Source organism: Capra hircus, chromosome 29 (genome assembly GCF_001704415.2).
Source record: "Capra hircus breed San Clemente chromosome 29, ASM170441v1, whole genome shotgun sequence".
NCBI lineage: Eukaryota > Metazoa > Chordata > Mammalia > Artiodactyla > Bovidae > Capra > Capra hircus.
Window position 1 is genome coordinate 28,207,495 of NC_030836.1, and position 17,244 is coordinate 28,224,738.

The 17,244-nt window shown below is 51.9% G+C and overlaps 1 protein-coding gene across 1 annotated transcript in view; it reads left to right on the forward strand.

Annotated features, from left to right (window-relative positions):
- Positions 1–16,535, forward strand: part of PKNOX2 (PBX/knotted 1 homeobox 2) — a 103,929-nt gene extending 87,394 nt beyond the window's left edge. Inside the window, exons 9-11 of the mRNA XM_018043220.1 lie at positions 12,184–12,260; positions 13,371–13,549; positions 14,573–16,535. Of these exons, the coding sequence (XP_017898709.1) occupies positions 12,184–12,260; positions 13,371–13,549; positions 14,573–14,799 (483 nt within the window). The 3' untranslated portion in view covers positions 14,800–16,535. The remainder of the gene's footprint in view (positions 1–12,183; positions 12,261–13,370; positions 13,550–14,572) is intronic.

Genomic DNA, 17,244 nt, shown 5'->3' on the forward strand with positions numbered 1-17,244 from the left:
TTGATTCTGGAGTCTTTCCAAAGCACTCCACTTAGTTTTCTTAGCAACAACTCTTGCTTTTTGCACTCATATTTCATGGTTTATAGAATAGTTAATTAAGTTCCATAATTATAGTAACACACAGAAGTAGCATAAACTAGGCATTGCAAAAAATGCTGTCTTCCTGATAAGCAGATAAATTGGCTAATGAACATTCTACAAAGTAAGCTATTCGTCCTAAGCTTTCAGGATGTAGACAGCAGTTCTGATGGCTGACAGCAGGAAGGGAGAGCGCGGTATAATATGCAGACTTGTTTAGTAGCCATCAATCATCAGAACTTCTTCTGTAGGTGCTGGTCCTCTGTTGTCTTCTTTCCTTCAGGTGGAAGTTGGTACTCTTTCATTCCTTTTGCCCTGTGTCCGAGACTTCTTGTCCTTTCTGCTGTCCCATGGCACTTGCAGCTCCGGAAATGTGTTCAGATGACAGCATGCTCCTGAGATAGAGGCTCAACTCCCGAGCCTTTTTGCTCTTAGGCTACTGTGAGATTGGGATGGTTTCATCCGTTAGGTCCTTGCTCCAGTGAGACTTTCTTGCTGTTGCATTCAGGCTGAAAGCAGCTAAATTCCTGCTGGAAGCGATCATTTCATTGCAAATCCAGATCGGGTGGGAAACCCTGGCAGAGGGTCCCTTCTGTGGAGGCAGGGGGGTGCTGCTATTCCCAGGCTTCCCAGTCCCCACTTCTGCCCTCATCCGCTCTGGTCCAGATCACAGCTTCCCCCCACCATCCTGCCTGCGTGATTCTGCTCATTTCCATCAAAAAATGTGACTGCTCTCTGCTGCTGCCACCCAGGCACAGGAGCCACTTTACAGAATGTTTTCACTATGGGGGATCCTGGAGAGGAAACCAAGCCCTAGTGGCCCCACCACCACCAACAGAGCCCCCTACTCCAGTAGCTTCTGCAGCTTGCTGGGTGCGGGCTAAGCTTCTTTCTGCATCGTCTCATTTCACCTGCCCAGTCATCCTAGGAGGGAGTAGTGCTACCATCCTCATTTTACCAATTACAAAACTAGGCTCCAAAAAGGTAACCGGACTTGAAACAGGTCTGTGTGGCTTGAATTTCTTCCCACTAGGATGTACTGCCTCTCCACTGGCTCAAGAAACAGCAGCATCTCTTGGCTCCCACACAAAGTCTAGATAAAGTAAAAGGGGACCCCAACTCTCAGTCAAGGCGCTGAGCCCCATCCTGGGACAGGTGTGGGGTTTGATAGTCTGGCCCTCATTTCCAGATACAGTGAGGCTGCCTGACTATCTCATCCGTTCCTCTTCCTTCGGCCTCCATTGCATCCACCAGCCAGGTGTACATCTCTCCAGGGTTGCACTCTGCTTGCTGCCACCTTGCCCCCACCCCACGGAGCTGACGACCTTGCTCCAGGGCCCTCAGATACACTTGGCTGCAGTCACAAAACCTGAGTGCACAAAAGCACCAAGGGCCTCCTCTGCTTGATTCTTTGGGTATTGAACTGTAATTCACATACCATAAAATCCACTCTTTAGCTATACAGTTCAGAGGCCTTAGGTATATTTACAAAATTGTCTAATCATCACCACTATCTAATTCTAGAACATTTTATCACCCTGGAGAGAAACCCTGAACCCATTAGCCATCACTTGCCCACCCCTAGAAGCCAGTGGTCTACCTTCTGTCTTGAGGGGTTTACTGATTTCGGATATTTCTCATGAGTGGAATTGTATGATATGGAATCTTTTGTGGCTGGCTTCTTTCACTTAGCATGATGTTTTCAGGGTTTACCCTCTTGTAATACATGGCAGTGCTTCATTTCTGTGTATGAATATCCCATTGTGTTAGAGAAACCACTTTATGAACATTTGGGTTTCACCTTCTTGGCTCTGAGTGATACTGCTGCACACGTTGGTGTATACCTCATGATTCTTGTCTCTGAGACTCTTTGTCCGGTTCCCAGCTGTTCTCACCCACAGGGCTGGAGCCTCACATGCTGGGCTCATCCCTGCTGGAAGTCACCCACGTACAGCATGTGCCTTGCACGCAGGCTCCCGGCCAAGAAGGGCTTGTGAAGGAGAGAGTCAGTCGATTGCCTCTGCACCTCAGTGTTGCCTTCAATCACTCAGCAAACATCCTTGCCTGCTTCCCAGTGCCTAGCGTTGCATGAAGTCTAAAGAAAGAGGGCATCTGCCCCTGTCAGACACCCACTACACAGCAGATAGAGACAGTTTATGCAAAAGGCATGGTACTTGGAGACAAGATCTGGATTTAAGTCTCACTGGCCCCTCAGTGGTAAAGAATTTTACCAGGTGGCTCAGTGGTCGGCCTGTCAAGCAGGAGACCCGGGTTCAATCCCTGGGTCAGGGAAGATCCCCTGAAGGAGGAAATGGCAACCCACTCCAGTATTCTTTCCTGGGAAACCCCATGGACAGAGGAGCCTGGCCAGCTCTGGTTCACGAGGTCACAAAGAGTCGGAGACGACTGAGCTTGCATGCACACACACATGCCCCCTGTGCCTAGCCAGCAGAACTGCAGTGAATTGCTGGACCTCATCAAGCCTCAGTTTCCTCTGCTGTAAAATGGGAGCCACAATATCCAGCTCATAGTACTGTTGCAAGGATAGAATAAGATGATGGATGTGGAGGTCCTTTGTCCTGAAACAGACACAGCTGCTGCTACAAATACCTGCAGGCTACCTCTGAAAGTCCCTGTAATCTGCTCTGCCTTGGAAACCTCAAAGAGAAAAGTTGACACTTCTAGGAAAACTGTAGAGTAAAAAAAACACTGAAAAGCAAAAAAATAGCTTAGGGAGACTGCACCATTCTTGCTCCAGCATATATTATCTATTATTTTTTCCTGTAATTTCATCGCCTTATCTGAAATCTCACTCATCAGAGATCCATTTAAAATTATCCTATCAGAATGCCCACGGTGAGGCCATCACTCCTTCATAGCTTAGGTATGAATTAGTCCAGAAGCTTGGTTTTCTACACCCACTCCACCAGGATCAGTTTCAGGGAAAGAGTGCCAGTGTTTATTAGTGGTGGAAGATGAAGATCAGAGCATCTGTAAGCACAGCATTTTGAGGAAGTAGGCCAGAATGGGGTGCCAGAGGAAAGGCTCCTAGCAATTGTCTTCAACTTCTCCTGACCCTTTTGAGAATCTGATGAAAGCTTTATCTTCATCTTCATGAACATCACCGCAGGGGATTTGACTGTAAAGTCCTACAGGCTGGACTCCTCCGATTGAGGAAGCAGATGGGAGGATAGCATAAGGATCCAGGGATTCGTCACAGGAGGGACTGGGAAGAGTCAATGGAGCATGGAAAGGGAAACGCTGAGAAAGTCTGTGCTCACTAGTCTCAGCATTTACCTGCGTCTAATTCTCTTCCCTGAAAGCACAGGAAGATCTCTCATTTTTTCATCCTGAATCCTGGGGGCTTCTCTCCACCAGAACACAGATCTTCAACCAAATCAGTCTTTAAGGCTAGCCCAGAAAACTACCTATTTTAAAAAACTTGTTTCTATAGAGAAAGGTGATCTAAGTTCCAAATAATACATCTGTCCACTAACACCTGAGCTTCAGGTGAGGGAGATGAATTCAGCACTCCTAGGACTGGTCATTTAATTGAGGGAATAAATCATACATATCCTACAAATGGTCAGCCCATGATGTAACCAAGCGCTCTCACACAAACACACTTGCAGGGGGTTGGCAACTCAATAGAGGGGAGGGGGTTCGCCCGTCTTCCTGGTCAGACATGTCCAGCATAGTGTATCCAGGACTGAGCATCATATTCCAAAAGGTCCTTTGACAAGTCATGTCCAGGGACGGGCAGCCAGGATGGGGACATATCTGTTCAGATGACTCCTACAGGAAGCACGTCACATGATGAGGGCTGAGGGCTGGAGATTGTTGGTCTGTGGGACCTTTGGGGCAGCCTGTACGGTAGAAAGAAAGACTGTGGAGGCAGACAGACCTGAGATTGAGCCCTGCTCCATTTTCTACTTACTGCATGACCTTGAGTGAGTCAATTAACTTCTCTGATGTCAATTTCCTTTTCATATAGTGAAGGCAATAATACGTATATATTGTGAAGATCAATAATATGTTGTTAAAAAGCGCAGTGGCTGACAGAGGTGAAGTGGACATGGCTAAAGATACAGGAGAAAATAAAAAAGATGCAGGGGGTTGGACATCCCTGCTGGTCCAGAGGTTAAGGATCTGCCTGCCAATGCAGGAAATATGGGCTCAGGCCTTGGTCTGGGAAGATTCCACATGCTGCAGGGCAGCTGAGCCCAAGAGCCACAACTACTGAGCCTGTGTGCTGCAATTAATGAAACCCACGCACCCAGTGCTATGCTCGGCGACTAGAGATGCCACCGCAATGAGAAGCCCTTGCACGGCAACTAGACAGCAGCTCCTGCTCACTGCAACTAGAGAAAATCCGCACACGGCAAGGATGACCCGAGGCAGCAGCAAAAAAGAAAATACAGGAAGTGTGGGTCCTGACTCTGCCACATACCCCTTGTGTAAACTGGAGCCAGTTTTTAACCCTCTCGGCTGAGTTTTCTCGTGCGTAAAATGGGAATAATGATGCCTACTTCATTGATGTCTTGAGAATTCAATCAGAATACATGTCAAGTACTCTCACAGGGTACTCTCTGCTCTTTAAGTGCTCAGAGTTCTCCAAAAAGCTGTCCGCTTCCAGGAAGTGGCGGTGAGCCCTGTTAGGAGGCGAGGGCAGGTGCTTCGGACCCTGTGTGGCTCTGGAAGACAGTCTCTGCTCTCTGGTTGGACAATAGGGAGGCAGATCAGTTCAAGAGAGAAATCCCTGGTTGGGGAACTAAGATCTCACTTGCCAAACACTAAAAAATAAAATAAAGATTCCACCTGAAAATGGCCAGGGGAGATTTACACCTCCACAGCATCCCTCAAGGAGCCTGAAGGCAGGTTAGCAGAAAATGCCCCATCATATATACCCAGGGGCTGGTGCAGTCCCAGCGTCAGGGAAATAAACCTATTTGAAAAGAAAGCACATTTGTACACGCACACAGGGGCTGCTTGGGGTCTTGCCCTCAGAAAAACAAGCTGTGGCTTTCCCGGAGAGAGAGCTACTTGCGCTGAGCAGCAGGTTTATTTTATGTTACTGATTTACTTAACAAACACTCATGGAGTGAGCTAGGCTTCCCAGGTGGCTCAGTGGTAAAGAATCCACCTGTCAAACAGGAGACATGGGTTCGATCCTTGAGTCGGGAAGATCCCCTGGAGGGAAAAATGGCAACCTGCTCCAGTATCTTTGCCTGAGAAATCCAATGGACAGAGGATCTTGGCGGGCTACAGTTCAAGGGGTCACAAAGTGTCAGACGTGACTTACAGGCTAAACAGCAGCAACATGGAGTGTTCAGGCACCCTTCTAAGCACCTTTCAAATATTAACACATTGATTGTTATTTAACAACCTTTGGAAGGTGTATTTGCTCTCCCCGCTTTACAGAAGGAGAAGCTGACACTAGAGCCCAGGGTCTCGAGCTGGTGAGAGACCAGGGTTCAAAGCCGGGCAGTCTGATTCTAGAGCCCCTGTTCTTCTTCTCTGGGGTGCACCAGGTCTTAGCTGTGGCATGCAGGAGCTTTAGTACAGCACACAGACTCTTGGGGCTTGTGGGATCTAGTTCCCTGACCCAGAATCCAACCCGGGCTCCCTGCACTGTGCCTCCAGGGAAGTCCCTAGAGGCCTTCTTCTTTGTCCTTGCCTACTGCTACCATGCTGCCTCCGAGACCCTTCTAGAGAAGTAGCCAGTGTGTTCAGTTGACTCCTAAGGACCCCCTTCTCCTTCTCATCCCCCCACAAATATGTTTGAAACCATCAGTTGTGTGAACAGCACTGTTAATAAGCAGGTGGCCCGGGGAGCCTGAATCACTGATGCCCCCCACCCGCTTCCTACTCATTTTCACACCCACAGACACGCACAAAGGGAATGGTGACAAGTACCACTTAACCCCCAGGATCCTACAATCATTCAACAAAGACGTATTAAACACTTGACACAAACCTGGCATTTTCCTCAGCACCAATGAGGTGGGGGTGAAAAGAACGGTGTGGACCCTTTTCTCAAAACTTGCACCCTGTCTGGTTGGGGTGAAAAACAGATCATCCTTTTAGTGTGTGGAATTCTGGATAGAGTGAGGGCTCAGACCTCATGGCAGTGGAGGGGGTGTTCCAAATGGATTTAAGGGGTTGGGGGCAGGTTAAGGACCAAAATTTTTCTACTCTGTGGAGGACTGATTGAAATAGAAACCAGGGGGAAGGGTGAAGAGCAGGAAGGGCTTCCCAGGTGGCTCAGTGGTTAAGAATCTACCTGCCAATGCAGGAGATGAGGGTTCGATCCCTGGATCAGGAAGATCCCCTGAAGAAGGAAATGGCAACTCACTCCAGTATTCTTGCCTGGAGAATTCCATGGACAGAGGAGCCTGGTGGGCTATAGTCCATGGGGCTGCAAAGAGTTGGACACAACTTAGTGACTGGAGGAACAAGTGAAGAGCAGGAAGGTGGTAGATTATTACAATGAAAAGCTATATGGCAATGAGCATGAAGGTGATTGTTACATAGAACAACCAGGACAACAAACCAAAAGATGCCTTCAGCTTCACTCTAGCTCAGATGAGACTTGAGTCATGGGGCCCAAAGGGAGGTGTCAGCAAAAAGTTGGGTTAGATGTCAGAGGAGCTTCCTGATGGCAACCGTGGTATCGTGAAATGCTTCGCACCAACATCCATGGTGAGAACCATGGATGGATCTCCCAGCTATACTATGGAGTGAAATACTCCATGCTATATGATTGCCTTTATATAGGGTCCAAAAACCAAGCAAAACTAAACCATATTGATTAAGAATGTAACTTAGATTGTAAAAGTATAAAGAAAAGCGAAAAAAAAAAAAGAATTACAAGGAACATCGGGTTATCTTGGGGAAGGATATCTTTGGAAGTAGTGATTGGCAGGGGACAGAAAAGGGGCTTCTGGGGCACCAGTAGAAATCTGTTTTGTTGACCTGGGTGGTGGTCACATGAGTGTTAGTGACACCAAGCTATGCATTTTAGTTCTGATTTTCTGTGTGTTCAGTCACTCGGTCATGTCGGACTCTTTGCAGTCCCATGAACTGTAACCCACCAGGCGCCTCTGTCCATGAAGTTCTTCAGACAAGAATACTGGAGCGAGGTTGCCATTTCCTCCTCCAGGGGATCTTCCCAACCCAAGGATCGAACCCGCATCTCTTGTCTCCTGCATTGGCAGATGGGTTTTTACCACTGAGCCACCTGGGAAGCCCCCGTGCTTTTCTGCGTGTGCACAATTGTAAGTGGGGAGGTGAGTGGAAAAGAGAAAGGAATGGAAAAGTGGGACGTCTGAGCCAGGACAGCTCTAGCAGGAAAGGCAGGGCCCCTGGGTACCTTCTGTACCCCTCTCCATTCTAAACTGCTTGTCTCTCCCACTTTAGCGTCTCTGAGGTCAGGGTGTGCCTTGCCATCAATGGCATCTTCTGTGTGATGCAATGTGGCTGTTTCAGGGCCCCTCACCATCCCAGCTGCCTCCCTCTGGCTGGTTTCTGGCCCTGCGAGAGCAGTGGCCACATTAGGAAGTTTTGTAGCCACAGCAGGCTGCATGCACACAGTTGGTCAGGAGTGAGAAGGGAAGGAGGGTGTGGCTGACCCCAGTGTGGGAAAGCAGGCCAGGATAGCAGCTTCAAGCTCTGCTCCAGCAGCAGCTCCATCTCACACCTACAGGCTGCTGCTTCCAATGCGCCGTGTCCCTCGGGGATCTGGCCGGCCTCCTGCTTGTCTGCCTGGGTGAGGAGGTGGGTGCTCCCTATTGGGTGGGCTTTGAGTGAAAGAAGTGGCCAAGGGCCCATGTACCAGCCTGGTTGAGCTGCTTTCAGACCCAGGACCCTAAAGGGAAACCCGTAGTTCAAACCGAAAGATGCCTTCAGCTTCACTTTAGCCCAGATGAGACTTGAGTCATGGGGCCCAAAGGGAGGTGTCAGCAAAGAGTTGGGTTAGATGTCAGAGGAGCTTCCTGATGGCAACTGTGGTATCGTGAAATGCCTCTTCAGCTTAAATCCGGCAGTTCCCTTCCCCAGAGACTGAATATTCAACTGAACATTCAACTGAACGGTGAGGTCTGGCAGGTGTCACTGTTGGTCCAGAGTGAGTTATCACAGCATGTTCTCATTCAATCATCCTCAAAGTCCAAGGAGTAGGCCCCATCTTGGTATTTCCATCTTAAGACCAGAAACCGAAGATGGCAGCCATGAAACAATACTTTGCCAAGGTCCTGTGTCTGCTTAAGTGGTGGATGCAAGACTTGACCTCTGCAAAGATGGTACAGGTGGCGGTGTAGTCGCTCAGTTGTGTCCGAATCTTTGTGACCCCAGGCTCCTCTGTCCATGGGGTCTCCAGGGCAGGAATACTGGAGTGAGTGAGCTCTGCAGAGGCCATGCTCTTAACCAGCAGGCAGCCCTGCCCGGTCACAGGGGCTCCCTGCCTGCCTGAGAAGGAGCTGTCATTGCTGGCCCATCTGTGTCTCTTCCAGAGGCCCTCTGTCTTCACCCTTCCCTCCTGGCTGCGGAGGAGAAGTTCATCCAAATAATGAGCTGAGCCCGAGGGCTCACCGCCATCACACTGGATTCCTCTCGCTGCCCCTGGCCCCCAGCCTTTCCGACGGTGCTAAAAGTAGTGCTGACCAAATCAAGGGCTGTCCAGGGGCTATTTTGACTCTGTCCTCAGGAATCAGCTGGTCTGAGGCATGGACAAGCTGGACTGCTCCCACGAGCACTCAGATGGGGTGCCAGGAATGTTCTGGCAACACACCTGTCCCCAAGGCCATGCCAAACCCTGCACTCACCACCCCCACCCCCAACCTCCCCCGCCTCCACCGCATGCTTCCTGAGATGCCCATCCCAGGAGCCATGGGGGAGGGGGGGCTTGCACTGAAGGAGGATCAGGGCTTTGTGTCTGTATTTGTAAGAGAATAACCAGCCAGTTTGGGGGACCCTGCCTCTCATCCCTTCCCATTAACTTAATCTGTGGATTTATGACATCCACTCAGAATGGAGGCCTACACTGGAAGGCTCCTTAGAGACAGCAAACTCTATCTGCGGGAGGCTGAAGGATTTCCTTCTCTGGAGATCTTAACAGCGGGAGAAATTTGCCTCTGACAAAAAGTCCTAGTGCAAAGCCCCTGCCTGGAAAGCCTGTGCCCTCCATTACTAAGATGGCTTGGCCATTCTTCAAAGTCCAGCTGAAGCCCTCCTCCCTGGAGAAGGCTCCTCTGACTGCTCTGGCCACCCAGTGTGCACTGAAACACACTACGCATCTTCTTTTCGGTTGCCCTGGGCCTTCATTGCTGCGGTGGGCTTTCTCTAGTTGCAGCGAGTGGGGGCTGCTCTTTGCTGCGGTGCACGGCTTCTCATTGTGGTGGCTTCTTGTTGTGGAGCGCGGGCTTAAGGAGCTGTAGCGCTCGGGCTCTCGAGCTCAGGCTCAGTAGCTGTGGCCCCAGGGCTTAGCTGCTCTGTGGCCTGTGGGATCTTCCCAGGCTAGGGATCGAATCCATGCCCCTGTGTTGGCAGGCAGATTCTTACCCACTGCACCACCAGGGAAGTCCGCTACACAGTCCTCTTTAATAGAGGCTGTCTTCTTTGGCTGAAGCCTTTCCCTCTAAGCTGTGGGCTCCATGGGCGGGTGTCTCTCACTTGGGCCGTAGCGGCTTCCCTGAGTTTTGTGGCTGATGTGCCGGCATGGTTGGCAAGGCTCGGGGAACAAGTCACCCAGCTCCTTCCCGTGCTGGTTCTCTCATCTGTCTCATACACCGAATATCCACGCCACCTGCTACTGGTCTGGACACTGGAGATGCGGTGTCTGATAAGACAGGGTCCCTGCCTGAGCAACTCCCAGGATAGGGGAGAGATCTGTCACCGGAGAGTGGGCTGAAGGCAGTTATTCAAGGGCCGCAGTGACTGACTTGCCCCAGGGAGCTGGGAGAGACCTCACAAAGGACTTGACCTGGGAGAGGTCTTTTGCAGAAGCTCAGAAACGCACGCAGTAGAAAGGTGGGAGATGGAGTATTCCAGCAGGGGGACAGCATGTGCAAAGGCGTGAAGATGTGAAGGAGCTAGTAGGGCCCAGAGAGGCCAAAACATTGCTCTGTTTTTACTGTATCCTCAGACCAGCTGCCATGAATGACACGGAGGCTGCTCGGCTTCTAATGAGGGCCATGGAGATTGAAACTCCATGGGCAGGGGAGGAGGGCTCAGCCACCACCCCTCCACAGAGGGGGCCAGAAGACACAGAGCCCCTCCTCCTCTGCCACTGAGGGCTACAGCCTCATCCCACCTCCCTCTGCTCCTCCCCTTTTAGATGGAATTGGCTCCTGAGACACCGCTGCGCTTTCCTTCTTGTTAGAATCTTAATATTATGTGGCTCACAAGCCCCAGCTGCCCTGGTGTGGCAGGCAGGGTCAGAGGTGTGAATTTAAACAACACACAATCCCGATTGCTTCAGCCGGGGGACGCTGAGGCCACTGAAGAGGTTGCTTTCCTTTGTCACTGATAATGAGCGTTCCACCGAGGCTGTTGATCTCAAGCTCATCCCTCAGACAGCTTTAAGCACCTTGCCAGCATCATCCAATAATATTATGAAGAGCCATCTCTTGAGCACTTTACGAGTACAGTTTCGTTTAATCATGACATGACTTTTTGATGTAGGGTAAAGCGATGCTCCGGAGATCTCACCGGTTGTCATGACAGAGCAAAAATCTGAGTCCTGGTCTTCAGGACTTTGGAAGACCCAAGCTCCAGTATCTCATACCACCTCAATAAGGGGATGTTTTCAACCTGAGGACAGCTGGGCCCTCTACCCTAAGAGCCGCCAAACCTCCCCTAGCTGCCTGGGCAAGGCTCCAACCCATTCAGACTCTCATCACACCTATTGCCAGCCTGCCAGGTACCAGGTGGCATGCAGAGGCCTGAGAAAGACACAAAGACACATAGAACTGGTCATCATGGGGCTCACCACCCTAACCCACTGCCACCCCCAAATTTCCCAGTCTTTAATGTGACCTGTGCAGCCTTCCCAATGTTCTGGCCAACACCCCACTGCTCTTTCCAAGCTTCTCTGGTGCTCGTCACCCAAATCCCAGCATCTACTGCCTTGTGTCTGCTTCCTTTCACTGGGTGTTATTGAATGTCACTGACGTCATGACGTCATTTGTGCATTAGGTACATGTGGAGGGCGCTGGGAATACATTAATAAGATGAATTAATACGAGCTGGTCTTTGCCCTCATGAAGCACAGGTTGAGAGACAGACAAGCATGGAATCAGTGCAGGGACTGAAGGCCCTGGCCCACGTCCTCACTCACCCCCTCCAAAGACACTGACTCCATGTCACAAAGTGGCAGCGCGCGGTGATGGGGGCTCCCGGGCCACAGTCAGGAGAACTGAGTTCCAAGCTGCTGCCACCCTCTGGAGGACAATGGAGATGGTTCTTCAGTTTCCTCATCTGTAAAGTGGGAAGAACAACCCCTAACCTGCCCCTTACTGAGTTTTAGTGAGGTGCTTTTATTAAGTGAAGTTAGTGCATGAAAGCATTTCACAGGCTGTGAAATATTATACAAGTTGTAGTTGTCCTTATATTTATCTCATCTCCTAGGATGCCTACATGAATCTGCACACAGAGTAGATACTCAGTAAATGTCAGTTAGTGTAAATTAAACGGATTCATTCACCCCATTTACCACCTTCTGAGAGTCCCCTGGGCTTTGGAGGCCACTGTAAATCCTAATGCAGATCATGCTTGACCTGCCCGCCGGGGGGAGGATGTGGGCTGGAGGATGTGACGGTGCTGTGGGAGCGACCGCTGTTGGACTGTACCGGCTCCTGGGAGACCACTTGGGTCCCCACCAAAGAGGGGCTGGGCTGAGGGTGGGTGGCCCTCCTTAGGCACAGAGCAGCCTCCCTCGAGGCCAGCGGTCCATTCTTTCTGGGGAGCAAACGTTAACTTTCCCCTGTTTGGGCTTCCAAACCACTGAGGCCGCCTGCCTGGGATGCTGCGTGTGTCGTAGGCATGGTCTCTAGGGGGACCAGGTCACCATGTGCCCACCCCTCACTAGCTCTTTACCTCTCATTTCAGCACCCCTACCCCACGGAGGATGAGAAGCGGCAGATCGCAGCCCAGACAAACCTCACCCTCTTGCAAGTGAATAACTGGTGAGTTAGCATTGCCTGCCCAGGGGCTCTCAGACCCAGGGGCCACTTGCTCGGCAGGGGGATGCACAGCAGGGGAAAAGCTGGGAGTGCCCAGCTCACTTCAGTCTGTGCCCAGCCACCGTGTCAGCCCTCCCATGTTGGCTGGAAACAGAAAGCTGAAATCCACACCTAGAGTTTCATCTGCAGCTTCTCAGCGCCCTCTGCTGGGAAGCTGTGTCAAGAACATCACGGAAAACGAACAGACACACAGGGTGGCTGCATCTCAGGCCCCCAGGCCCCCAGGGGTTATCTGCTCTGCTCACCACCTGTGTAAACAAACAGAGCTCAAGCTAAAACATTCTGCAGAGCTGGGAGCCGGAAGGAGGGAGGAGGCAACAGGCCTGACCCGCAGGGCTCCCGCGCTCCCTCCTCTGTGGCTGGCCAGGGTGTCACGGGAATCTCAGAGGGCAAGGTCTGGTGGGTGGGAGTGGACCCTTGGCCCCCCAGAGAGAGGTCAGAGGTTAGTGCTTTTGACTAAGGAGCTCTTCCTTCACTGTTCAGTCCTGACGGGTCTGGAGCAGATTCCCAGGTCTTCTCACACGTTCATCCCAACTTGTGGTCCCCAAGCCCCTGGTGAACGCATAAGCTCCTTGGTGCCCAGGGCTCCTCACTGCTGTGCTTTCATACCCTGGACCAGACCCCCAGTCTGCTCCATTCAAGGACCAGCTGGTGGGAGTCCAGAAGCAGCTTAGTGCTCTCTGAACATGTGGGTACACCTGCACACCTGCACACATGCTCACATATGCATACATACACGTGTGCACACACAAGCTCACATGTACACATCCATGTACACAGACCTGCACGTGCACAAATATGCTCACACCTGCACACGTGTGCATACGCATGTGCGCCCATGCACGCGTGTGCATACATGCATGAGCGTGCATGCACAGAGGACATGTGCATACACGTGCGCCCATGCACACTCACACACATGCATGCATATATGTGTGTGCACTTGCACACGTCTGCACCTGTCACGTGTACATACACATATGCTCACACCTGCGCACACACATTCCCGCCCCCCAGTGGTGGCTAACCTGTCTCCATCTGACCCCGGGGCAGGTTCATCAATGCCCGAAGACGCATCCTGCAGCCTATGCTTGATGCCAGCAACCCCGACCCTGCCCCCAAAGCCAAGAAAATCAAGTCGCAGCACCGGCCCACCCAAAGATTTTGGCCCAATTCCATCGCTGCAGGGGTGCTGCAGCAACAGGGCGGTGCCCCAGGGACAAACCCTGATGGTAAGACCTGGGGCTGAGGGTACTCTAGAGCCTGGGGTGGGGGGATGGAAGAGGGGCTCCTGCAGTTCCTACGAGTGCGGCTGTGCAGAGTCAAGGGTTGAACGTCTACTCACTTGAGTGACAGCGTCAGCTCTGTCACAATAGTTAACTCTCCTGATCCCCGCCAAAGGATGTACGTAAGCCTGAAAGAAGGGGATTTTTTGGTATATATTTTAACAAGTCAAAAGCAATCTCACCAGGATGAGGGGGAGTCCACTGGTGGGCATCTGAGTCAATGGCTGCTCAGCAGAGCCCCCCTCCTCACCCCCACACCCACCCGAAGTATCTTAGCACCCATCGGTGTCTTCACAGTCCCCCAGGAGCCAGGGCCATCTATAAATACTGAGGCAGGCAGCTGGCTTGTGAACGGAGGCCAGGAAGAGTTTTGTTTTCCCAGCTTCTCCATCACACCCTCCGTATACACTTTTCTAATTGCCGGTCGCCTGGTGCACAATGAATAATTCAACGAGCCATGAGCCAGGCATTTTATAGCTTGGCATGTGAAGCTAGCTCTGTGTGGGAAGTGGAGTGGAGGTGTACACGTGTGCGTGCATACCTTCATGTATACGTGCATGTATATGGCTTTGAACCAGTTTCTGTGTGGTGGGCAACAGTCTTTTGAGGTAGAGTAGAAATTAACAGATTTTCAGCCAAACACACCAGAGAGAGAAGCTCAGCAATATCATGCCTGACTGTGTTCCTTTGAGCTAATGACTCAACTGTCTGAGACTATTTCCTCCTCTTTAGAGCGGGGATGACAATACCTACTTACAGAATTCTTCGAAAGGCAACAGTGTCTGCCACACTTACACAGAAGATGGCAGGAAGTGGTACCCAGGAGTGCTGCTGCCTGGGATGGGGCAAGGGGTGGCTGACAGGTGGATGGACGGGAGTCTCCACACCAGGGAACTGTCCAGTATAGGCGCTCACCACCCCATCCACAGGGGCTCCTGGGCCTGACCCTGGCCTTCTTCTCTCCCGTAGGGTCCATCAACCTGGACAACCTGCAGTCCTTGTCCTCAGACAACGCCACCATGGCCATGCAGCAGGCTATGATGGCGGCACACGACGATTCCCTGGACGGGACGGAAGAAGAGGAGGAGGATGAGATAGAAGAGGAGGAGGAGGAGGAGCTGGAGGAGGAGGCGGACGAGCTGCAGACGACGAATGTCAGCGACCTGGGCTTGGAACACAGTGACTCGCTGGAGTAGCCGAGCCGCCCAGGTGGCACTGGTCACCGAGCGGGAGAGGAGCGTCATCAGGAGGGCTTTGGGGTGGGGGGGAAGGGGACGGGGCAGGCAGCACAGAGGAAGTTGGGCCCTGGCTTCCCGGAATCAGTAGCTGGAGGAAATGCACAGAAAACACCCGCTCCTTCCCAACCACCAAGCTTCACCGAGAACCCCGGCCCCACTTCCCTAGTACTGCAGAGGACTCAGCGTGGCGGGGCCGGTCGAGCAGCCTGGACGGAGAGGCAGGAGTGAGGTCTGGACTCACCACATCCCTGAGGACAGAGGGCACCCCCATGCCCCTGCCACTGAAGGACTTGAGTTGTTTACAAGCCCCACGCTGGGACATGGATCAATGCTGTTCATGGAGTGAACCTCTGCCAGGGAACCGAGTCAGGAGGAAAGAGACAAAGGGGGTCTGGGCTCCACCTCCACAGGGTCCTCAGCTCTTTGAGAGACATTCAAAGGCAAGAGGGAACCAGAATGCATGACTCATGGCTGGAGGGAGAGGGGGGCCAAGGGGTTACATCCTGTAGAATAAGATGGGACCTGGATTCTCTAGGGCTCCCCTCGGTCCTCCAAGGCCCATGGACTTGGTAGAGGGGGACGAGAGCCGTTAGAGCCACCTTCTCTCTCTGTCTATCTCCTGGAAATCAGTGGTAAGCTGGTGGGCTCAAATTATAGGAGGTTAAGTGGAGGCCCTTCACCTGGGTTGGCTCCAGGACACAAGGAGATGGCAAGACCTGGGCTAGGAGCCATATCAAGGTGACCTTGGGGAACCACAGCCGTCCCCAGGTGGTCAGTGGTCTCTTAGGCCAGATGTTGCAGCCCTGGGATGGAGCTCTCCAGACGTTCCACGCCTTCCATGGGCTGTTGGAGAGGGTGGAGCCAGGTTAGCTTGGCAGCTGTCCACCCCTCCTGTCCCTCGCCACTGTCCCTCTGCCCCCGGGGTTGGCTCCACCAGCCTTCATCCTTTCTTCTTCACTCTATCCTTCCGAGAAGGCAGAAGAAACTTTGGAAAGAAGCATCCAGCCCAGTGTGAAGCCAGGGGTTGGAGAAGGTGCTAGCTACATCCCCCTTCTCATCAATATCCAAAGTGGGGGGGAGGTGCCCACCCACCTGCCTCACTGTTCCACACACCATCCCTACCACAGCCCTGGAGGAACCTGGGCTCTGCAAGGAGGAGGAGTCTTCCCACCATCTGCCCTGACACACAGCATCCACCCCCAGGCCCCCAGGATCGGCACCCCGCCCTCCTGTTCCCTCCCACCCCTACGGCTGTGAACCACAGGACTGATCACACGTGTGTTTTCCATTGAATTTAATTTAATGGACTTGCAGCTTCATTTGTCAGTTATGTGTTGGCCATCTCTGGCAGTAGCAGGATGTGAGTTGGCTGCTGGGCTCAACTTGAGGGCCCCCTGCCAGGGCCCTGTAAGGTGGAGCAAAAGGATGGTGGCTTTCCTGAGGTCTCCCTGAAATGAATGTATTTCTTCCCCCAAAAGAGCTGATATTTAATGTTTTAATAGGGATTTTTGAGAAACAAATAACCTTATTTATAATCTGGGTGATCCAATCATTTTTTTACTCCCTTTTGATGCCATAGGTAGAAGAAAGTCTAGCTTTTTTGGCGTGAGACTTTGGCAACGTGCAGTGGGACAAATATGTTTCCTGTTCTGCTTCATTTTTCTTGTTCATACACACACATGCGCACATGCACACACACACATACACCCTTCCACTTATCACTTTGGACAGGCATCCCACCCCACACACTTGCACACACGTGCCCACACATCCTCCTCCCAGCCCCCCTCCACCTGCCTAATGTTATGCAACCTCTTCTGATGTATCCACCAAACCAGTACTGAATGTGGCCGAGTTTTCAGTAAACCTTATTACCTACCTTAATTCTGGTGCGTGATCTCTTTTCATGTGGTTAAGGGTTACGGGGACCCTGGACCAGAGGAAATTTGGAGGCCTTACCATAATCCTTGTTCATTCGACTACCCATGAAAGGGACCTAGGAAGAGGGCTTTCTGGGTGTCCTCAGTTTGCCAGTCTGGGGAGAAAGATGGCCAAGTTTGGCACAATCACGGCAGAGGTATCTTCTCTAAGACAGAGAGCAAGAGAGACAGGCAGAGGCTCTGCACTGCCCTCTCCTGGCGGTCTCCTGTCGTAGCAAGGGAGCTCAGAACTCAGTCCCCTCTTCACCTCAAAGACCCTTGCTTATCCCACCTCCATCCAAGCTGGTGCCACCACTGCCCATTCCCAACTCACATGCCCCCCTCGCCCTATCCCTCGTATGAAAGGTCCCAGAAATCAGGAATGATGGGCAGTCTTGACTGCCACATTGAATCCAGGAACTGTGTTCAAAGGGGAGCCTGCCCATTGAACCCCAGAGCTCAGCACTGTATTCTCTGGGGTAGG